This window comes from Fistularia commersonii, chromosome 14 (assembly GCF_037954325.1).
Source record: "Fistularia commersonii isolate RoL2024-O1a breed Wild chromosome 14, RoL_Fcom_v1.0, whole genome shotgun sequence".
NCBI lineage: Eukaryota > Metazoa > Chordata > Actinopteri > Syngnathiformes > Fistulariidae > Fistularia > Fistularia commersonii.
The window spans coordinates 8,670,427-8,694,537 of record NC_141297.1 but is presented as its reverse complement, the minus strand read 5'-3'; the positions used below and the strand labels follow the sequence as shown (position 1 = coordinate 8,694,537).

Genomic DNA, 24,111 nt, shown 5'->3' with positions numbered 1-24,111 from the left:
ATCCACGCGCCCCGGAAAAGGCGGTGGCGTGACAGCGAGGCGCTGGGCCGCCTCTACACCCTCACCCCCACCCCTGCAAGCCTTTCAGAACCCGTCGGCGAAAAAACAACAAACACCGTCATCGCAACAGCCTGTATTTCCACACTATGGCGGCGCAAACACATCTGGGAAGAAGGCAAGAAGCAGCGGGGTGCGGGCAACGTGGACGCAGATACTCATCAGCCCTCTCCGAGCTCTAAAAATAAAACCCCAAGCCTTGAATTATCACTGATGTGTGTCATGGTGTGTGTGTTTGTGTGTCTTGTGGGCTGGTAAGAGGCCAAGTGGGGAGGGAAAGTGGTGTGTTTCTGTTCGTGCGTGCCCACACGACCTGGCCGACCATAGGCCGGGCAGAGGCCGAGCGCGGAGCTAATGCAGGTTTGTTTTTGTAACCTGGTGTCATCGGGCCCGAACCTGGAGATCCCCCGCACGCTAACACACACACACACGTCTGATGATCCGCCCGCTAGGGGTGTGTGTGGGGATTAAGCAGGGCAGCGGCCCATCTTTGCCAATTCCTGGTTGTTGTTTTTTTTTTTTTTAAGGATGCAAGCAGATCGGCCGAGCAGCTGACACAAAACATTTGACCGGGCGCGGGACCTGCTGGCGTTCCATTATCGCCGAAACGAAGGGAACGTGTACAAATGGCGAGCGGCGGAACCGCCATGTTTTTTTTTCACCGGCATCACGCGGTGACTTTCTTTCCCCCTTTGATGCAAGAGGGAAAAAAAAAAAATCCAGAGTTTTTCTGTTTTCCACTGATGACTTCCAATAAATGTCTGACTGAGATTACGTACGAGTCCTATTTGATGAGTTTCTGGCACGAAGATGACCTTCGATCAGGTCGTCGAATGAGCAAAGCATGAGTTAACTTGTCATGTCTGGCACTGCGAAAAAAAAAATAAAAAGGCAACGCCAAGAATTCAAATTTCATGGTTTTTCAGATGATATTAACAGATAAAGGGAATTATCAAAGTGAGGAAGCGCCGCCACACACTGGGATGTGATGCCCATCAAACACAGGAAACACACCAGTAGGCCAGTAGCTACTGACAACATCCCAGAATGAAACGGCCCGGTCTCTTCTGTCATCTGGACCCGCTGTGGCTCCGTCTATTTTTTATTTCTTATTTTTTGAGGGAAGGAGTTTATCTGATCGGCGCCACGCGGGGAGATATTAGAGGATTAACGGTTCAGGAACTGCAACTTTTAGGTCACCAAGCAGCACGGAGACACCACCTTTTCAAAGCTCTCTCTGTTTTATTTTTTTTTGCCTCCATTCAGACGTGAAATATTTTAAGATTGAATCACTTGCGTGAATTGTTCTGTTCTCCGGTTTGATTATTCGGGCTTTGATGACGACCACGGAAAATATACAACGGCCGAATGTTATGGAGCGTCCAGGAAGCACTTTAAGTTCTTCAAAACTCAGCAGCGACGACTGTTTGTGTTTACAGAAATGAAGACGCCATTGGCGAGTCCATGCCCTTAAATCTGTACCCTCTGGGGAAACTGGTTTTAACCGTCATGACAGATTTCAGAAATGGATTAATTTCCAGTTGTCTGCTGCTGCGCTCTTAACTAAGCATCGATAACAACCACTGGAGTCGGCCTTAACCAATGTGGCGCTCAGGGCGAAATGTTATATGGCATCCGCTTTCCATCGTCGCTTTACATAAGCTTACAATAGAAATTGAAGAGCTTTCGTTTACTACTGTCATTAATTTGTCAGTCATCTAATTTACACGCTTGACATATTATGAATAAATAGAAAAAAAAAACGCTATGAAAACCCTTAAGTACCTCAAATACCAATAAACTGGTAGTAGCATAGTAGTGATATAAATCGGGCTTTGCTTGACATTTGAATCAATGTTAGCTTTTCATTTTAAGAGTTAAAAGTAATAACTAGTTTTAATGCAGTTATACTGAAAATACATTTTTTTTCCAATTTTGTGGTGCCCCCTGGAGGCCACGGCGCCCTTAGTATTTACCTATATTTCCTATTTGGCCAGCCTCTGAGCTGTGGTTTAAGGTGTCTACTTCAGTTTTGCATAGTGACAACTCATCCTATTTCTTAAGTGTCAGTTTTTTTGGTTCTGATAAACATGCATATTTAAAAGGTGGTGAGATGGCTGCAAGGCCTGCGATGCCGTTAGCATTGCGATTCCCTTCCAGTGGCGGACCTTCTCCATCTTCCTCCCACGGTCTAAAATCAGTCGCTCATTTAGCCGAAGACTGTAGGCGTGAAAGAGAGATTTAACGGCTGCATGTCTCTGCATGATGTCCTGTGTTCGGCAGGTGTCTGGTCCAGGATAAGCCCTGCATCTAAGATCCACACTGGTCTCCCGAGTCAGACGGGTAGCAACACAACCCAAGCCGGTGTCTCCAACCCTGCAAGGCTTCAGAGGACAACCGTATCTGCCATTTGCAAAATAGTAAATAATATCGTTTGCTAGGGTTTCTCAAACTATGGGGACGTGTGAATGGTCACCAGGAAGTGGACAAACTGGATTTGCTGACAAAGGTTAAAAAAAAGTGGAATATAAACCGGAGTGTGTTAATGTATTTGAAATTCTTCACAAAGTAATAGCTGTCTGCTTTGTGTTTGTAATTGCAGATTAGTAGTCAAAATAGTCAATTTAATTTAAAGGAGTTGGTTGTGACAAACGTGTCTGTGGAGGTTCTCGGTCATCCAGGTCACGGTGAATTCTATGACCTGGGATTACCAAGACGAGACGATTTCGACAAGAATTGTGACAAACAATTTGTGTCCTACTTTGACAGAGACTTCCAAACCTCTCCAAACTCTCCTCAATAAATGCAATCTAGACTATAAAACGGGATTGTTTGCTACCTCCTACATTGTGCTGGTGGCACTGCGTTAGTCAGCACTCGCATCCGAGGCTGAGGCACAATGACTGCCCTTTTTGTTTTATCCTAAACTGACCCAGTTAAAATAAACAGACTCACAGGAGCAGCAGTGAAAAAGGTTTGTGGGCCTGCGGCACCACAGGAGGAAGAGGAAGGCAGCTGCTCCCAAGACCTGGTCCGGGGCAAACCAGGACAGAGGAAACACCGCCATTCTGCTCTCTTGAGCGCCGTTCTTTTTTTATGTCTTGTCCATATGTTTAAGTGCACACCGCGCTGTTTGTCTTGGTGGATTTACATGACATTGAGTCAATACAAACAACAGATATCACCTCTCCGTCTTTCCACCCCCCCCCCCTTCTTCCTCCTCATCCCCCTCTTCATCCCCGAGCTTCCTATTCTCCCGCTCTGTGTTATCGACCTATTATTTTTTTTTTTCATAAGAATTTCAGGGGGCTTGTTTGTTTTTCAGGACGTGACGGGTTTCCTGCCCCGTGTTTTCTCATAATCTGGATAACTTCCCTTGATTTTTTTTTTTTCTCGAGCCTCCTTCCACATCTATCCTACATCCTCGGCTCCGCGCCGCGTCGCCCGACTACCGTCTGGCCCCCGACGCACTTTCGCCCCATAACTGTGGCCTCACACGCCCTTTGTTCTATGTCCTAGCAACCGCAAGTGTGTACCGGATGAAAAACAGCGGCGCCACCAAGCATATGCATGCTGTACATTCATACCCCGAGCGCCTTATCTGCAGACGGCGAGGGGTCATGTCAGGACTGCGAATGGCTGATCTTAGATTACACACATAACACAACACATCGGCTTGGCACATCTTTTTTTTCGAGCGCGAATGAGTTGACTTCTCAGCAGACTTGCGACGACGTCTCGGGGAATTGAAAAAAAAAAAAAAAAAAAAAAAACAACAAAAATACAACTTTTTTTTTTTTTTGTGAGCCAGCTTATTTGATTTGCTGAAACTCAAACTATTTCTTTGTTTTAAGGTCGATTCGAGAATGCCAGAATGCAGTTAAAATGGGTCGAGGCCATAGAGATGGTGTTTCTTTTTAACACCATGTTCCGAGTGCTTCTCCAGGAAAACAACGTGCTTCCAGAAGGGAAACTGGCTTAAATCATAAGTGGTTGACAGGTTTATGTGACTATCGTCTCGTGTTGGAAAGATATTTTCACCCCGTTTTACTGGCATCTTGTAAAAGCGGTATACTCCTGCCAGAAGGTGGCGATAATGCATCCAGAAGCTGTTGAAATAATGGGTTCTGAACATTTGCGGTTTTAATACTTCAGTTACTTTTGGTTCAATTAGCCGCTGAATTCAACAGTCCGTGTCAATTTTTTCCTGCTAGACCTGCTCAAAATTGTCCAAACAGAACTTTTTTTTTCTTGATCGCAGGAAGTGAAAAATCATTATCTTAATAAAGTAAATTGGATAAATCTCGCAAGAATAATAGGAATACGAAATGTTAAAAAGTACATAAAGTACCGGTAATTCAGCACTTCCCTACTGCGGTATTTTTTGGGGAGGCTTGCGATTACAAATGTTGTCGACTAAATAAATACGATTACATCACGATCCAGTGATATCACTGTTTTTTTTACAGATTCTCTTTCTTGCATTAGAAAAAAAATAAAAAATTAAATAATAATTTAAAAAAAATAATAAAAAAAAATCGGTGAACGCACCTGTGAGTAGAAATCTTGTAAACTCTAGCCATGTTTCAGAATAAACTCACTCCACCAAACCTTTACCTCATTATGATTGCGAGTGAAAGGTCATTGTTCTAAATGGTTTCTCTCCTCTCAGTGGACTGATCTGATATTTCCCATCACTGACAATTACAAATGTACTACGGTGTTTGCAGATGGCATTGCGCTCTATCATGAGATCGAAGACCAGGCGCAAGAAAGTCTAGAGAAGTGAAAGTATGCCCTGGAAGGGAGAGGAATGAAGATAAGTCGAAGCATGGCAGAATCCATGTGAGTGAATGAGAAGGGGCCCAAATGGAAAGGTGAGGCTACAAGGAGAAGAAATTAAGTAGATGGAGGATTTGAAGTACAAAAGCAACATAGAGTGTGAAAAAAAATAACGACACTCGCGCAAGCAGGTTGGAACCGCTGGAGAAAAGTGGCGGGTGTTATGTGCGATAAAAAGGATCAGCCAGAATGAAAGGAAAGGCGAGACTGGACATTTTGTCTGATTTAGAGTCGCGGCATTGAAAACAGGAAGCGAAGCTGGAGGGAGCGCAGATGCAGATGTTCAGGTACTCTTTGAGAGCGAGGAGGATCGATGGGATCAGGAATGAGTAGTGGATGGACGGTGCTTGCTAGATGTTTTGGAGATAAAGTCAAACTGAGATGGTTTGGCCATGAACAGAGGACGGGTGATGAAAATCTGGGTCGAAGGATGCCAAAGTTGCAACTGCCAGGCAGGAGGCCTGGACGAAAACCGAAGCGGAGATCCATGGACGGTATGAAAGAGGACATGAAGTTAGTCGGTGTGAGAGTAGGGTTAGTTGGAGGCAAATGAGTCACCTTGGAGACCCCTGAGGGATAAGAAGTCTGACAATCACACATCGTCGAAACGTGCGACCGTTCCGTTCTAACGACACAAAGTCACGCGAGGCGCAATTTTCCAAACCTCTAACGACACTTCGGGAAAAACAATAGCATCCATTATCTTTTTGCTCTCATTCGCGCCCCGTTGCAAAATCGGCGCAGGCTTTTGACTTCACTTCCACTTGGCTGTCAAAGTGTTAAATTTCTCTGGTCCGCTGGCCAAATCATTCTACGTACACGCGGGTAATTTCACGTTTAAGCCGAGTTTCAATGCAGAGATCAGATTGATATGGGTCTGTTGAAGGGTATTTTGAATCAAAGCATTACAGCTTGCCTGACGAATTAAGCTTTAGAGATTAGTGTGTTTCCAATTTAGCAATTAATGCCATTTCCATACTTCTGCAGTTGTTTAGGTTTCATGCTTAACTAAGCCTCCGTTGGCTGCGGAGAATTAACTTTCTTGAGTCGTTTCACAAACGTATACGTTCGGGACTAGAAACGCTCAGCGCCTCGGCAGCTGCCGACGTCTTTTCCCGCAGAGCGAAAAAAAAAAGAATAAAGGACAAAAAAAAAAAAATAAGGAGCAGCCAGCAAAGTTGCTGTTGAGTAAAAGAGTTATTACCCAAGCCCTTCAATTTGCTGCTTTATCACCTCTCCTGGACATAAGCTTAATGTCTCCGTAATGAAAGCCAGATGCAGACGAAGGGGCAGTAAAGGAAAAGAAAGGACAAGGGAACTTGGAGGAGGTAACAGGACTGGGAAGCAACACATGCTCTCAGTTACATGTCTGTGTGTTTAACCAGGAACACGTGCAGGGTTTTCCCGACCCGTTCTAACACTTAGACGGAGCGAATTAGTGATTACTCTCGGCCCCTCAGACGGGTGGATGAGAGGGGAGGGCGAGAAAAAACAAAATGGACAAAGTTCCCCGCCGTGTTTGGATTCGACTCGCGGTCGTGTTAGCTTTTCTGTCGACTCTAAATAAAAGATGGTTTGACGGAGTTGTCGAGAGCGAGGCCGTCGAGACACCCCGATTGACGTGATGTCGACTGGAGTGAAGTGGCTTAAAAAGGCGACATTTCCACCTGCTAACGTTACCGTGCTTGTTTTACACGACCGCCGTGCATTCTGGAAATGAAAGCTGTCTGCTTGTAGCCCAGCTGTTTACCAAAAGTTTTTGTTGTTGTTGTTTTTGTTTGTCAGGAGTCATAAAATACTGAATTCAAGCCATTTTAGCAATAAGGTAGTTGACCTTGCAGGATATTACTAATGAAACTACTTCAACTGCAGAAGCACTTCCTAATTTCACAGTACTAGCAGTACCTTTTGCTCTACTAGCGGTACCTTTTGCTCGCTCTAAGCGATCTCAGGCAAAACTGTTCTCAGTTCTACTACCTCAGTGGTGGAACAAACTTCCAGAAGCAACAAGACTAGCATCATCTATCTCAACCTTCAAGAAACAGGTAAAAACTTTTCTCTTTCAGGACTTTTTACTGCACTGATGCCCCAGATCAGGTTAGGCACCAAGTGAGGCTAGGCAGTGTGTGTGTACGTTTGTGTATGTCTTTGTCAAAAAAAAACAAAAAAACAAAAAAAACAAAACCCAAGCTTACTGTTCTGTATATTTCCTGTGCATCTTGTATTTGCAAGTGTATTTGCAGTCCCTATGTCCTCTATTGTAAGTCGCTTTGGATAAAAGCGTCTGCCAAATGCAATGTAATGTAATGTAAATCTACTGCATAAGGAAAAGCCGATGAATATATAATTTTAAGTCCCCTATCACGCTTTTCACAGGTCATTATCATCATCTACTTCCTTCATCACCGCTATCAAAAACGAATCTGTACCTGGAAAATATCAAGGAAAAATTCCATGGATTGAATCGTCGAAGTCAAAATTTGACTTTCAAATCTAAGTCGTGCACTTTTTTGATACCTGTTTGTTAAAAAAAAAAAAAAAAAAAAAAATGGAGCGGGAAATCATCCCATCAGGTGTGATACACCCCCTTTTCTATATAGTATTGAAACACTTATCCAAGATTATTTTATATTTCATGTAGCATCAACGACTGTCGCATTTCTGTTCCCCGATGGTCCCCGACTATGAATGCATACAAAAAAAGGCCAAGGGCGTAGCGTGCAGGTATGGTTCTCCCGACTAGCCCTCCACTCGGGGTGTATCTATGGTTTTCTTTGTTAGCGTCAACAGGTGACCTTTTCCACGTCTGCCCCGCTCGGAGGAACTTTCAAACTTGTACGATTTCTTTTCCTATTTTCCTTATAAGAGGGAGCGGAGGTTTAACCCTGGCGGAGACGGGACTGGCGGCACTCCAGGGGGGAGGAGGGGCGGCGTTGGCAGCCACCTAACGTTTCACATTCACGCCACTTTTTCAAGGTTAAAGTATTGGGGGTTCAAGAATCAAAATCCATGCTGAAACAGTTACTTGCAATAAAAACTCCTCCCAGAAACGGAGTCAAAAGAATAATATTAAGTGAAAGGTAATGCAATTAGAGGATCCGTCTGTGAGAAAGGAGACATTTATTCCAGTTTAATCCAGCGCTTATAGTCAAGAGAAACTTCAAAACAGCCCTAATGTAAGTGTTGGCAGGGGCCCGAACCATCGACGCGAGCCGTCAGAGCCCAGACATCCGTGGGTTCACAAAAAAAAAAAAAAAAAAGTCACTTTCAGGGTTGCGTTGCTAACGCGGAAATGGGAACCGTATGTGCATTCTTTGGAAAAAGAAATGAGGGCTCAAATGAGAGGTGTTAAAATTTCTCTAATTGTATTTTCCTCTTGGAGGCGTTTCATGTCTGCCAAGTGGGGGCCATTAGATCTAGCGAAAATGGCCGAGCCACCGGATAATGGGATCGAAAACAAGGCGCGTGACAGCGCCGTCATGTTTACAATGAGGCGGCTGTTTCATTTCGGGGTGTACCCTTCGGGCATCATTGTCTTAAAGTGCGGCCAAACAGAGCTGGTTCCATTTGTAACATCGGCCCCAGACCTTAACTGCACCCTTTGAAATTAATCTTTTTTTTTTCCCCAACACAGCCTCAAGTGTCTGTAAAGATTTTGAACTCCAGCTTAGTCCTGTGATTTTTAAGGGGGCGGGGAAACAAAGACACAACTGGATTATTTCTGTTTGGCAGTTAAATCAGGAAAACAGCCCTTAGTTGCCTCGAACATTCTCCATCGTACGGTATACAAAGTAGTTACCGCCATTAAACCAAATTTACGGTGATTTCGTCCAATCTGGCGATTTTATCAGCCCGTAGCAGCAGCGTGGGAACCAGTCGCTAAGTCAAAGTCAAATTTCACCTTGACCACCTGGAGTGTTAAATCACCACTTTCATTACCATCTGTACAGGTCCCCTTGGTTCCCGTTGCTAAGTCGGGGAACTGCCAACCCAAGACATGAGAGCTCACTGCATTTTCATTTTAAAGTAAAGAGAAAATTTGTGTAATTTGAACATTTGAAAAAAAAGTGAAAATAATGTCAAGTTCAAAATATCATTTGTCTTTTTTGGTAGACTGAAGATGCTGAAACAATATCAGTATTTGTATTATTTTATAGGTTTAAACCTGTGAAAGGAACCTTGAACTGAAATTTAGAGGGAACTTTACAATTGAGATTAATTGTAGAAATTTATAATCGCTGAGCATCGCTAACGTGTTTTTCTGAGCATCCTGGATGAAAATATAATCAAGAGTGATCATCTGTCATCAAAATTGCAATAATTTGGGGGAAAAAAAAAAAAAAAATCAACGATAATTTTCAAGCAATTTGTAGGTGATGTGCATTTTCAGCTCTGTTGTTGATTTCTAGCTTCTCATTTGAAGTCTAGACTTTGTTCAAATTTTCCCAATTCATTACACAATTTCCTTTTTAATATTAAGCCTTATTTTCCTGTATTTAATTAGTTTCAAATTCATTTCTCTCTTGTTTGGGTCATATGTTACTGATTTAGGATAATGTTTTTGACTCATTTTCCAGGGCAACTACATATTTTCTAAGTTACTCCGCATTTTATTTTCTCAGTTTCCTTTTGTTTTACATACTTGAAAAGTTAATTACATGTTCCCAGGTGCTCTCAGGTTTTCCAGAGTGTGAGGGAACCCCTGTTGAACTTTCCATCGTTCTATTTTTTTTAGGCATTAAGCGGCATTAGTTCTGAAATAAATGAGAAATATGCGACAGAGGGGAAAAAGAGAGGAGGGCGTTGGTATGTGTGTGTAGCCATTTTTTTTTTTTTCTCAAAACTCACCCTTCTCGCCAGACCAAGGGCAATGTAGCACTTCTCCCCGGCATCAACAATCTCCACTTCGTAGTAATGGCAGCGGGTGGTGAGAGGCTGGCGGGCCTGAGCCAAACCCACGTCCATGATGCTTTTTCCTTTGCCAACGTACTCCAAGAGCTGGGGGAGAGGGAAGGTGGGTGGAGGTGCGAGAGCAGGATAAATATGTTAATAAATAAACCACACACAAATTGAATGTGTCAAGACCCAGCCCGATGCCTGAGAGCCGAATAAACCTGATGATGACAATCCGAGAGCCTTGTGTGAAACCTCCTTTTTCGCTCCAGTTTACAGGAATAGAACCACATTGGCGTTGAACTTTCCGGGAAAAAAAAAACAAAACAAAAAACAATAATTGTGGCCCCGTCTCTCAGCAATTGGCCAGGTGCGAGTCCGCTGAGACAGGAGGTCTGTTTAAGGTAGATTCCCGACTTTTTCGCTCTTGTTTTTTTTTTTTTTTATTGTTTAATTGGCCCGACTGGACCACGCCAATGGAGAACAGTAGATCGAGCATAGGATAGGACAGGAACACTTATTTTTCCAGACGCCGCTTCCTACCATTTGTAAGCTAGCAGACACTTTACCGCACCAACCCAAGTCAAGCACTACATGTGCCCCTTCCCTCCTCCCCCCCGCCTCAAACCATCCTTTGCCGACTATCTTGCAAGTACTGACAGCCACATCGCATTGCACGCCGGAGTCCGTGGCGATAATTATTTTTTATGTCTATTTTGGTCTTAAAAGTCCAAACAGATGAGGAATGGGCGGGTACAGGAGAGTAGGTGGGCAGCTAAGCAACCGCAGAGCCCTTAGGCTGTGCAGTGTTTCGGTGTCGTGTGTGTGCATGAGCGTAATGAATAATACACCCCCAGTTAGCCCTGGGATGACAGACACGGTGGGGGTGGACAAAATTACTGCTGTATTAAGCCTTTTGTATCTGTGTGTGTGTGTACGTGCGTGTACGCGTGCGTGTGTAACACCACCTGGGTGTGCTTGGTTTCTCCAGCCAGACACTTGAAGGACACACCTGGTGCGAACAGCTATTCAATGTCCGTGTAAGAAACACCAAGTATCTCATATTAAGTTATTACTATTTTCCCTTTCTGTTATTCCCCGTTGCCTAGCGATCCATCTGACTGGGTGGGGGTGGGGTTGGGGCGTGGGCATCGGGGAGTCTGAAAGAAAGCCGAGGCAGTCAAAAGATTTCATTTGGGTCCCGGCACGTGATGACACATTAAGCAGCTGCAGACAGAACTACCTGTTTAGTTCCTGTCCAGCTACTGATTATAATGCAGCCGTCAAACCACCTTCCTTTAAGGATATTTATTAACTCTTACCGTGACAACGTACATTATCATCAGAGCAGTGCACCAATAGCAACCTATGCACTGCTGAACATGAATAGCCTTTGTGCTACCGTGAGCTAAACGTCTTAAAACTTAAGACTTTATCCTCCAGAGATGGGATGAATTACTGAACTCCATCTGATCTTCGGTGTTCCTCTCAATCTTTGTGAAAAGATCAAATGATAAAAAAAAAATCACATCCGCACCTGTTGGGCAGTTTCTGTCCTACGTGATCCCAGTTTACACCTACTTTGTTTCAAACCTAAACTGAGCCCTGTGGCACTGCGATAGCTGTCGCCTGTCCAAGAACATGCATGCATTGTACGGAAGTCAATTACACAACTCTCGGGTTTTTTTAATCTAAAAAAACAACCTTTCGGATTTATTAAAAAAAAAACGAGCTGTTCAAATTGCTGGTATCTGAAATGTCTGAGAGCATCAACGTCTTCACCTACATGTTGGAAAGAGAAAGATGTTTTCACAGCACAATTGTTATTTTTAAAGCCTAAGAATGTACGGCAATGGCTACAATCTCCAGTATTAACATGACTGATACATAAACAAGAATGGAGAGTTCAACAAATAGATCCAATACTGTCAGGGAAATGTAATGAAGGGACATCCAAGTGGTCATCAGCTGATTGGACGATTAGCTTTTTGTCGTCAACGCGAAACACACCGTTTGTTCTTCTACCAAAACTCGCCTGGCGGTGAGTTAGGTACATCTGCCGGCACTTTATTAGCAAACAGAGCAGTATCAGAGTTTAGCCCGAAAAATGTATGCTACAACTTCATCAAGCTAGGTGTTTATTTTGCTTATGAGATTCTGAGAAGTTGGGGAGCGGCAAGAGCTTCTTTTTTTTTTTTCTTGTAAGGTTCTGAGAAGTTGGGGGAGCTTGTGAAATACACTTTTCCTTTTTTTGAAGCGATGACAGGAACATTGATTGAGTAATTTTTTATCTGTCATGTTGAAATCAGATCCCAGCCTTGATTACCACGGTAACCAAACAATTACAGGCCAGTTTAGACCAAAGATTAACAATGAGAGGTGTTTGAACTTGCTGCTACTTGCAACATTCTAAACCGTTGCAGTTTGCATCACTGCAACTAGACAAGACCGTGTTTTATTTCTAAAAGCGTAAGTCAACCAAAAATACCAGGAACCTTTCATTCCAGAAACTGTTCTTCAAGATACTAAGACGGTTCCATGTCCGATTACTGTCGGCTTTTCCACCGTGGCCTGCAGTTGTAAGAGGTAATGCAGATAGTGACGCAACGACACAAGTAACGGCACTCGAGTTTTGTCACTTTTTTTGTCTTTACACTTGTCCGTGCTGCTGCCCAACACTTTTTTCCTGTGACTTTGTCTCGAAGTACCTCTTTTCCTTTTGGCGGTTCCCTTCAGGAACAACGAAAAAAAAAAACTAGCCCACACGCACCCGGCATACAAGGAATGAGAGACAACAGGATGCAGACTTTTAGAATGACCGGGAGGGAGGGAGGGGTCAAGAAATTGCATAAGCATGCAAGTATCCGTCGTCCTGGCGTGTACTCTAACAATGATTCATCCAAATGGGGAGGGGTTTAGGGGTTACAAGAGCAGCGGCTTCCAATTCATCTAAAACAATGGGGACAACTTCCAAGATCACTACAGATGCAGCCATCAGTTAAATAAGAACCAAGCAAATTGAGTACAAAGAGTTCCACTCAAGACCTTTGAGAAGGTGGTGACATACAAACGGATGTTCTAACCACCTGCTAAGTATTTTTGAAAGTGCCCACCCATCAGCATACAGTTTCTATGTGGTCTACTTGACGGTTTTTAAATAACAAGTGCTCACCTAGATCAGTTCTCTTCAGCACCTCAGGCCCTGCCCCTGGGCGGGGTACATCAATAACACATTAACAGAACTACATAAAGGCTTGGGTACATATGATGGACAAGCACAACGTTCCTTGTGAAACTCTTTGGGAAATTTCCTGTAGTTGGAACACCCGTGTGCTTGCCGAGTCACAGGTGACACTCCCAGCGGGCTTAAGCCGGGCTGAAACTCTCGATTCATGTACTATTCCCTGTGGTGATTTTGTCTTCGAGCAAAACTCCCCTTTAGTCAGGATCTGTCAGTCAGGGGAGCCTCGGAAGGCTGTTGTCGTGATTCCGATCATACGGTTCCACAGACAAGCCAGTGAAACTACCGTCCTTGACTCCATCTGCCCAATATTCATCACAACTTTGTAAAAAACAGTACATAGATCCAATAAGACCACCAATTATCAGTTTAGAGGGGCCACTTTATCTCCCTAACCGGTTAAGATGGCTCTGTTCCACACTGCCCTTTTCCCGTACCCTCTCGTGCCGCCCTCTACAGTATACCTTCATGCCTGGACAACCAACCAACTGTTCTTTTAGGGAGAGCCGGCGCTTCAGTTTCAGTTTGCACCCAGTCACACCTTTACTGCTCCTTACTGCTGAGTAATACAAGAACGAGAGAGTGAGCCGAGGGAGACATAGCCTTGAGCAAAATCGTGCCTCACTAAGGTACCTGACAATCTCTCTCTCTCTCACTCTTGGTCCACTAATTCCGAATGGTGAGAATGGCGATGATGGTGTGCAAGACGTGTTTTGTTGAGCTGCTGCCTGGGAAACAGATGTAACACCCAGAGAGTGGTCCTGCCAGTTTCCTGTCACACCTAATGTGGAAGGTAAAATCAGGAGACCTCGTCTTTATTATGTGGCTTGAACTCGTCAACCAAACTTTGACCTGATTTAACATCGGTTGCAGCTTCAGGGATCCCGCTGGAAATGGCAGGAGTCCAGAGACCTCAGCTACATACTTGTATACTTTATTGCTGTATTTTTCTAACCTATTTTTTTTTCTCTCCAACACATTAACCCCTTAGGGCCCCGTGTTTGCAATTAGCATGCAAGTCTACATCCACCTATTCTGGGCTGAATTACTCACTGCAGTGAGGGGGTTTTTATCATCATAATAGAAAGCAATGTTATCCTTTTTGGATGATGGCAGCTGCTTCTCGGCGCAACGAAGCCCAAACTGGTCCGGGTTTAAAATTATAGTGCATTCATGCCTTGTTTGAACACTAGGCCGAAATCACATCCCGCTTTGTATGGAGAGTAAATAATAAAGTAACTGATACTGATTCGAAGACGTTGTCTAAAGTCCCCCGCGTGCCGGTAAAAGCTTCATCTCATTACTCCGAACAAGTCTTATCAACAGTGTTCTAGACCCCCGTTTGTTCCTCACGGTCTGTATGGTGTTTGTAGTTCTGTCTCGGGGCAGCCGCTTGTTGTCCTTCACTGCAGTACCTTCTAATGTATGCATAAAAACGTGAAATACAAAAAGAAAAAGTGACCAATGTGGACCAAATGTGCCAATTTGATTTACCTTGCCTCATCTTCAAGAAGGACAGCTGTGATTTCTTGATCCAGTTCCTCTCACACCTGGGTTTGATTCCCTCCAAAAGATAAATCTGACATGTCTCCTGATTATTTGTTTTCCCCCCGAAGAGCGATCGCCGTGCCGCCGCTGCTGGTTACAGCAGATCGGTTGAAGCCATTGTCTCAGTGAGGCTGAACGTATTCACCCCTGACAAAGCTACTACCTAAATCATGATAAACCTGTTCATGCGACGATGAAATATATTCATCTGCCGCTTTCTTTCGAGTCCAGTATTACCAGAACAAGTCACCGTTAATCACTTGCTATTCACCGACAGTCCAGATATTTCAAAAACAACATGATTGCTCACATGTTCAAACCCAGCTCGCACGGCGGGCCCCGAGCCAATGCCTAAAATAGCGCGTTGGCAGGAGATGTTTATTTGTGACTGCATTTTTTTTTGTCATTTCATAAGAGCACACCCAAAATAAAAATCACTCATTACGGCACTTAAACATCACCGTTGGGTTGGTTAATGACATCGTTGGCGCTTCCTGAGCAACTGTTCATGGTAACGCGTGTCGGAGCGTTCAATCGGGTGCTTATCGAAATGAAAACAAAAGGTATTATTTACAAAACCAAAACACAAAGTATAATTAGCATAGCTCTGACACGCTGCTCTCGGGTGAACAAGGATTTACTGTTCGTAGACGAGATGATATTTGCCTTGAGAGAGATGTCGTATGCCAGCACCTCCGACCGCAGCGATGCTACAAACGCTTCCGGGGCCGCATTTTAATGCCCCGGCAGAAACCAACTGGCACTATGACACCGGCATTAACATCGGACAGGAGTGCCGCGCCTGCTGGACGTGGTTTACGAAAACAATGCACTGAAACAATTGACATACGCAGCCACTCTGCAGGTGTAATCAATCAATAACTGCTGGAAGGGTGCTGTTGGAACCTGCGAGGGTGCAGTGCTCATATTGTTCCCCTTCGCTGACACCCCATCACTCACTGGCCACGTGGAGCTTTTCATCACCTTTTAATACCTTCCATCTATTATCGGCGTTACTGCTGCTGGCAGAACGTCGCCCAAATTGAGTTGGGGCTGCACCCTAGCTGACGTTTCCACTCGCTTATTTGTGGCTGTTGAATGGAGCTGCAGAGAGTTGGGCACAGTCGGGAGAACCTCCCCCCACCCCCACACCCCCAAAAAAAGGTTGACGGTATCACCGGAGAGAAGATGCTATGGACTGAAAAATTGAGAGGGATCTGTTATTCTGGCTCATGAAGTGATTTTCCATCCTTTTTAAACTGTTACGACTTTTCAGAAGCAAAAAAAAAAAAAAAAAAAAATGAAAAAAAACACCAAAACACTCGAATTAGGATCAGAATTTAAGCCTGAGGAACTGAGAAAAAGCTGAGAGCCGAGACCAACTGTGACCATCGAAGGTTTAAGATGCAATGCAAAGCAAAAAAAAAAGTTAAAGGAAAATGTACAAGACTGTGAACGTAATTATTTTAAGAGTGAAATCATTACAATCCTGTAAACCGCTGCAAACATGACACGGCAACTAAAGTATGTATTTCTTACAATAAGGCTGACATCATATGGACTTGTGGTTTCTATAAGAGCAGATATCATCATTTGATGATCTAATAACTCGAGGAAATTCTGCCTGGGATAGTTATGACTTTATGAGGGAGAAAATAAAAGGGACTCTATTATTTTTGCTCTCTTCTGGAACCCAGACAGTCTCTACTCAGCTCTGCTCTACTTGTGAGGAAGAGGAGACGACTGAGTGCTCGGTGGGGGGGGTCACTCGTTTCGTGAAAAATAGAGTAACGCTATGTTAAAACCAAATGGTCCTGAACTGAAAATATATAGCAATTATCTAAGGAGATTTAAAAACACAATATTTGCCTTTTCTTTCTTTGAAACTGAAGAAAAATAAAACAGGCATGCTAGTCATCAATAAAAAAAATATGGTTATTGACAAGTACAACTCCAGGTGCGGAACGACACAGCTTATCTGTGGGCTGTAAATCATCTACGTCAGTGCGGCAGAATAAGGCAAGAAATCAATGTTTAACTCTTTATCTGCCAGCATTTCATTCCAGGGAAATTTCTCAGGAATCTCCAAATTATTATGTGTATATATATATATATATATATATATATATACATATATGCGGCCACCTCCGAGTTCTTCTATTCAACTGAACTCCTGCGTATATACGGTACATGCCTGCACATATGTACCCTTCCTTACATGCCATCTTGGAAACTAGCCAACTGCATTCGTCCAAGGGATACAGTGGGTGAACTCTGAATCGGCATCTCCAAAAAAATGCTCAAAAAAAAAAAAAAAAAATATATATATATATATATTTTTTTTTTTTTTTTTTTTTTTTTTTAAATATAATTTTTTTTAAAAAATATAAAATATTTAAAAAAAAAATATATATATATATATATATATATATATTTTTTTTTTTTGGCCATATTGTTCACAAAAATAAAATGACAAACTTGTACTGATGTTTCAACAGAAGAAACATCCTGAAGAAGGGGAGAAGATTGTGGTTTGAATGGGAAGAATAAAAACAGTGGGTTTATTACCTCTGCAACATCACTTCCTCTCAGCAAAAAAAAAAAAAATTAACTATTTTCAACTGCAAGATTCAAAGAAATAATTAAGAGGTATGACATTTTTCTCTTAAAAAAATGAAAGCTGTGTGAACCAAAGTGAATCAAAATTTTCAAAAAAGGGAAAAAAAAACAACTTAACAAGGCTGACATTTAGGGAGCATTGGGACGTTACAAACTGAGGACGGATGAAAACTGAGCAGAAGTGAAGAGACAAACCATATTTGACAGATGATAATTGTCGGGCAGAGCTGGCATCCCATGAATCAATCGGAATCAGGAGGCTGTGTGAAGCGGATCAGTTCCACCCAAACTCCGACTTTTTCAACGGTTTCCTCTTTTCTCACGCTGCCAAGCTCGTAGAACGGCAGGCACCGGTGATGGCACCGCCGCTCGGTCTGGGATGTTCGCAAACAGTAAAGAAGTTGATGGGAAAGCTGTGAACTTTGATAGTTCAGAGCAGTGTCAGTGTTGGGATTAATGACTATTGTTCCTGGAGGGAGAAAAGGAAGGAAGGAAGGATGGAAGGAAAGGAGGAAGGAAACAGGCAACCTTAGAAAGGCGTCGGTGCTGGCCGCCACAGCCAGTTGGAAAAGGTACAGTGAGAAACAGAACAGTAATGATTATTTTATCTGACACTGACTGGGGTGGTTCGACCTCGCAGGAAATAAATACGGGCTGGGCAGCCGATCAATATCAAATATCATCTGACAGTGACTTCGTACCATGGATTTGTTTGAAATGCCCAAAACTGTGTGGCGTTGATGTCCAGAATTTTATTTCATTTATCTTTTTTTTTTTTTCTAGTTGTCTTCAGACTCATGAAGCTTTCAGAACTTGCCATGGAAAAAGTAACAAAAAAAAAGCAAAACATTCTCCTAGATTTAGCACAACTTTCCTTTGAAAAAAAATCTGCAACAAATTCCGTTAAGAAAATAAAAAAAAAAAAAAACAGAGAAATCGTCTAAAAGTCTGCGAGAAAATGTTGTGTTTGCAGATGCCGATTCAGAGTTCACCCACTGTATCCCTTGGACGAATGCAGTGGGCCAGTTTCCAAGATGGCATGTAAGGAAGGGTACATGTGTGGAGGCATGTACCGTATATACGCAGGAGTTCAGTTAAATAGAAGAACTCGGAGGTGGCCGTAGATAAATATACAAAAATCAAAAATGCCTGCATTGAAGCGGTTGCCCAGGTAACGGTATGGCTGTAGCTTTGCAGCTGAGTGTCAGAGACGCCTGAGGTGGATATAGATACAGCCACTCCCTCTGCCTCTCATGTGAGAGAGCATGGGGCAAGAATGAAGGGTACTATAAACCACTAAAGAGTCTGCTATTACACTGGGTCGGGAACAATAAAATAAATAAAATACTGTAAAACTGAGTTTGGGTGTATCTACAAGTGTGATTTCACACTGAAAACGGTACACAAAAAAAATCATAAAGAGGCTCCCAGGTCGCGGTAGAGATGGTAGCTTGAGTCTTGTGTCTCGAGTTTCCAAATAACCCCTGACGACTACACAGATAATTTCCAAGAGGGTGTATTTACACTAAGTGAAGAGCGGGGTCAACACAAGAAGTTAAAAAAAGTATGGTTACGACAGAAGACACTGGCGAATTGACGCCACAAAGCGATGCTAGCCAAAGTGGCTCTCCGACATTAACGAGGATAGTGAAGAGGAGGCTAGCCTACATAACATATTGAGCAAACTGCGAGGCTTCAGAAAAGACAGCAAACAGCAACTCGCCAAGAAAAAGTAAGAGCTTCACAGGACAAATAACATACTAGAGGGAGCTGAGACCCAGATTTGATGATGCAGAAACAGTGATTTAGGCAACGACAATGCTCATGAAATGGCTGTCGCAGCGCCATGCTAGCATAGAGGTTAGACTGATAATATCCAAATCTACGGTATACCCAAGAACAGGGAGGATGGCAACATCTCTGCCTTTCTGGAGAACCTACAAATAGAGTCACTGGATTTTCCAACCGAGTTGGAGCTTGAAATTGAAAGAGCATACGGGGCTACAGTGCCTAAATGTACGGACTTGCATGCGAAGCCCCGGTCCATCATTGCCAAGCATGTGAGCAAAAAAGAGAAAGAAAAGGTGATCCGTGAAGCCTGTCAGAGAGAAGTTTTCTACAACAATTCCTGCTTCCATGTAGACCACAACTACCCATCTGTGGTCCTCAGAAGATGTATGGAATATGCCGAAGCAAAGAAAATATTGAAGGAAAGGAAAATCAAGTTTCAGACTCCCTGTCCAGCAAGATTACGGGTCTTCGGAGTGCAGAAGAGGACATGTACTCCCGTTGGATTCCCGTTACCATCATACCTGCATATCAACAAGAGACGGAGCTCCAATTAACATAGCAAGTGAATGGGTACCGTCGGACCAGAATCCCCAACACGGGTGACGGAATATCGCAGGAGAAAAAAAGCCTTCCAGAAGGCTTTTTTTTCTCAAACAGAATCCCAATGTAGAGTGACAGATGAGCGACCACCTTACTGAGTAAGGGACGCAGATTGGTTTATATCTTGATTTATTATACTTGCAAACTAGGATGGGCAATCTTACTTTTATTTGAGTTTGAAGACTCTAATTTGTTAGTTTGATATTATTTTTTCATTTTGTCTGACACGGAAATGGTCCATCCATGACTGTGAGAACTAAGTAGCCATCTCCAAGGGCCCTGCTCTTCGTAAAGAGTTGGATATCCCTTGATGGAACTTCTGACACCTCAAGCCCTTCAGTCTCATACAGAACAAGACTCAACGCTGGACGCAAGAGATTTTAATAAATGAAAAGATTATTAGTTGAGAATCTTATTATTCTTTCTTTTATGTTATGTTCATCTTTCGAAGTTTGCGGGAGTTCATGGGATGTATGCTTCGAAAACTAGTCACTTTGTAGGGAGAACTCAAGCACACACAACACTCATTAATCATTACACTCAAATTGTCTCATACAACATAAATGGAGTCCTGAATCCATTGAAGAGAACATGGATTTTGAGCAAAATGAAAAAGGAGAATGTTCACATTGTGTTTTTACAGGAAACACATCATAACTTATAGATGAGTGGTCCCCAACCCCCAGACCGGTACCGGCCCGTGGATTATTTGATACTTGTCCGCAAAGAACATCTTTCTTGGTACAATTTTTTTTTTTTTCATTAGACCCTCCAGATCTTATTTTGAAAAACGACCGATTCTGCCTTCGCCTTACAGCTGCTCTTAATATTGTAATTGCCTAAAAAAAGTGTATTTTTTGTTTTCATATTAAATACTGTGAACTGACAAAAAACTTTATTATTTGAACCCCAGTGCCTCTAACCGGTCCACCGAAACATTTTCAATCATAAAACCGGTCCCAAAATTCAAAACCAAAATCAAAGAAGAAATTAAACACTTTATGAAAATAAATAATAATGGGGAGGTTGGTAAACAAACAGTTTGGGATGCAATGAAAGCTGTTCAGATGTTTTTGTGCATATCAAAAGAAACTGAGAAAATTAAAACTATTAGAATTGAGCAAAGAACTGAAGAAGCTGGAGACAAAACAGAAAAAGGGGCCAAACCCAAACCTTACCACAAAATTAAAAGAAATTAGAAAAAAGATAAATGCTCTGTACTTACATGAAATACAAAAAAAGATGATCCATACAAAGCAAAAGCATTATGAATCTGGCTTAAAGTTTTCAAAGCTCCTGGCAAGGAAATTGCAAAAACAACTCACCCTCAAAACCATCTTATATAAGCAACAAGAAACACAATTGGCTTTTCAGAATTACTATAAACAACTATATACTCAGCCACTATTAGAAGATGACCAATGGATCGAACAGTTCTTAACACTCCTTTATATACCCACTTTAACAGAAGATCAAAACACAAAATTAACAACCGAAACAACAACAACAAAAAAAAAGAGCTCAACAACATAATCTCAAGGTTAAAAACAAATAAGTCACCAGGGCGAGATGGGTTTTCTTCTGAATAGTGCAAGACCTTCAGATCCGAGTTAGCACCAAGCCTTCTGAATATATTTAACGCAGCCTTAAAAGAAGGGAAAACCACACAAACCTGGAGTGAGGCAACATTCTCCATCATTCCAAAGGAGGGAAAAGACAGAATGGACTGCGGATCATTCAGACTTATTTCAGTCTTGAATACTGATAACAAATTGTATGCATCAATACTTGCCAGAAGAGTTGAAGAAGTCCTTCCTGGCCTTATCCATACAGACCACACAGGTTTTATCTCACAGACAAACCCATGACAACATTAGACATTCACTACATATCTTGAGTCACATACAAAAACATAAACTACAAGCTTTATTGATTAGCCTTGATGCAGAGAAGGCATTCGACTCTGTGAGTTGGGGGTTCTTGTATCCTCTTGATAGATTCATTTTCTGTAAAGAATTCATTCCAGAGATGAGTATCCTATATAAAAATCCAACAGCTCACGTAAAAGTAAACGGATATCTTTCAGTGACAATTAAATTACAACAGGGCACAAGACAAGTCGCAACTTCACTTTCCGCTACACATCAAACTACTCGCTCAATGGATCAGGCGATCTGAGAACATTAGGAGTATCAATATAAATGGGGAGCAACACAAAATTGCACTGTACGCGGACAATCTTTTAACGTATTTAAACAATGCAGTCATTCTCTTGGCTATTTGGGCTTTCAGATACCTTTGGAAAGTATGCAGGATACAAGCTAAATGTTCAGAAAACCCAAATTCACCACATAAAATTACACTCCTTCAAGAAAAGTCCAAAATATCCTCCATCTCAAATGGGACCAGAAAAATCAAGGGGTAATGATACTTAAAGAAACTTCTGCATTGGCAAAGACAAACTATGGCCCCCCCCTTTACCACAATAAAATTAGATATACAGAGATTGAACCTCTTTATGAGCTTTACCCAAAGGGTGGAGACCATAAAAATGAACGTTCTCCCAAGACTTCTTTTGCTGCTTCAAGCTCTTCAAACACAAATCCCTACAGAGCAAATCTTTGAATGGGGCAGCATTATTTCTAATATTTCTAACTTCATATGCAAGGGCTTAAACCCAAGGTAAGGTACAAAACACTACAACTCCTGGAAGAATGAGGAGGTATGGCTCTACTAAATTCGAAAGATTATTTTGATTAATTTGAGCAACTGAGTCTACCATGCAAGGTGGAAAGACATTGAAATGTCATTCATCAAGGACCTTCCATTTCGGGCAGTGCTGGGTAACAAAGATATGGAAGAATTCATGAACAAAATTCAAAACGCATGGACAAAATTCCAAATTATGATCTGTAACACAATTAAAGATCCATATAAATTACATGAGAAATCGGGAGGAATTACATAGTGTGCATATGATCCGGAATGAACCGTAGATATAAAAGCTGGATAGCCAAAGGAATAATAAAAATAACAAAGGGAGAGATGAAAAGTTTCCAAACTCTGCAAAGAAAACACTCTCTAGAACAGCAAGAACAGCTGCTGAAAGAGATTTTACATGCTTATAAACACAGGTAAGATATCAAGACTGTGCATGGGCATGATGACGGAAAAAACACACTGGAAGAATGAAGGTAATTCTGAAATCTCACAAGAGTAATAGCACAGTTATTATGAATTTGGTGGAAATGCACCAACTCACATACATGGAAAGAGTTTGCATGGAAGTGTCTAAATAGAATCTAGTATTTTTTAGAATTAGATTCTTCTCGTTTTACAGGAAAGGATGCAAAGTGCTGGAGAATGTGTGGTAACCAGGACGCTAATCACCGAAATATAGTCTGAGACCGTCCAGTTATCACACATTTCTGGTTGGAGATGCACAAAATATTAGAAATAATCTTTCATATGAAAATACAATTTCAAAACTTACATTCTGGGAGACACCAGCTTTCTAAAAGAACATTTTAATCAATAACTATTTGGGGTTTTAATAGCAGCTAGCAAGAAAGCTATCATCAGACAGTCCTGATCCCCTGACAATAGAGGAAAGGTTAGATATTTTTAAAGAAATATATATAATGGAAAACATCACTTTCTCCCTTCATTTGCAAATGAATACATTTTCAAAGTTTGGGTGACTTTACGTGTTTCTACTGACTTACCACCCCCCCTTTTCCTTGTTTCCTTTTATTTATGTTTACTGTGTTTACATGTTTTCTTAAAATAATTGTTATTCCTGTTATCATTATCTCTTTTTTATAGACACAAAAGCAAAAAAATATTGCGTATACTACTGCTAATTCACAGCAGTTGAAACTACATAATGCAATGTCATGTGCTAGTTCGGCTATCTGCTGTGCAATGTAATTCACACTGATGATAAAAAAAAAAGAAAAAAAGAAAATAAAAATAAATAAATAACATAAATCAACATTGTGGCTACACTGCTGCGTCTTTGGGGCCAAAATGTCCCGCGGGCTGAAAAGTCCACATTGTGTCTGCAAATAGAAGCACTGTCAGAGGAACAGAAATCAAAAGCCAGAGACTTGTATGCCTTTCAGATAGCCTCTTCTTCAGGGGGGGGCATCGGCCAAATGATGCCAAGACACATCCTTCCTGCCTTGCAACAGTCTGGCTTTGTACGGAGCAAAGTTTCCTCACCTGCCACCGGCTGAAAAATGTCCGGCGGCTTTATGAAGGACAAAGCGCGACGGCAGAAACGTGGAACTATTTTCAGCGACTAAAGTGGAAGTAGAGAATTCTGTGTTCGAAACCGCTAATGTCCTCCATCCTCAGACACTCACTGAGTGTTGCTGGGAAGAAGGGACACATCCACATTCACCCCGGGGGACCTGGTGCTGGTTTTGCAGATGGAGGGACCGGCTACTCAAATACGGTTTCTTAATTGTGATTATTCGAAATATGAACTACCCGCCCCGATGCCCGGATGAGTTTGT

General features: G+C 42.2%; 1 protein-coding gene across 2 annotated transcripts in view; it reads right to left on the bottom strand.

Moving 5' to 3' along the window:
* Positions 1-24,111, bottom strand: part of spryd3 (SPRY domain containing 3) — a 69,373-nt gene that overhangs the window by 25,014 nt on the left and 20,248 nt on the right. For both annotated transcript variants that reach the window (XM_086159456.1, XM_086159457.1), the window contains exon 7: positions 9,748-9,897. In XM_086159456.1, the coding sequence (XP_086015582.1) occupies positions 9,748-9,897 (150 nt within the window). The remainder of the gene's footprint in view (positions 1-9,747; positions 9,898-24,111) is intronic.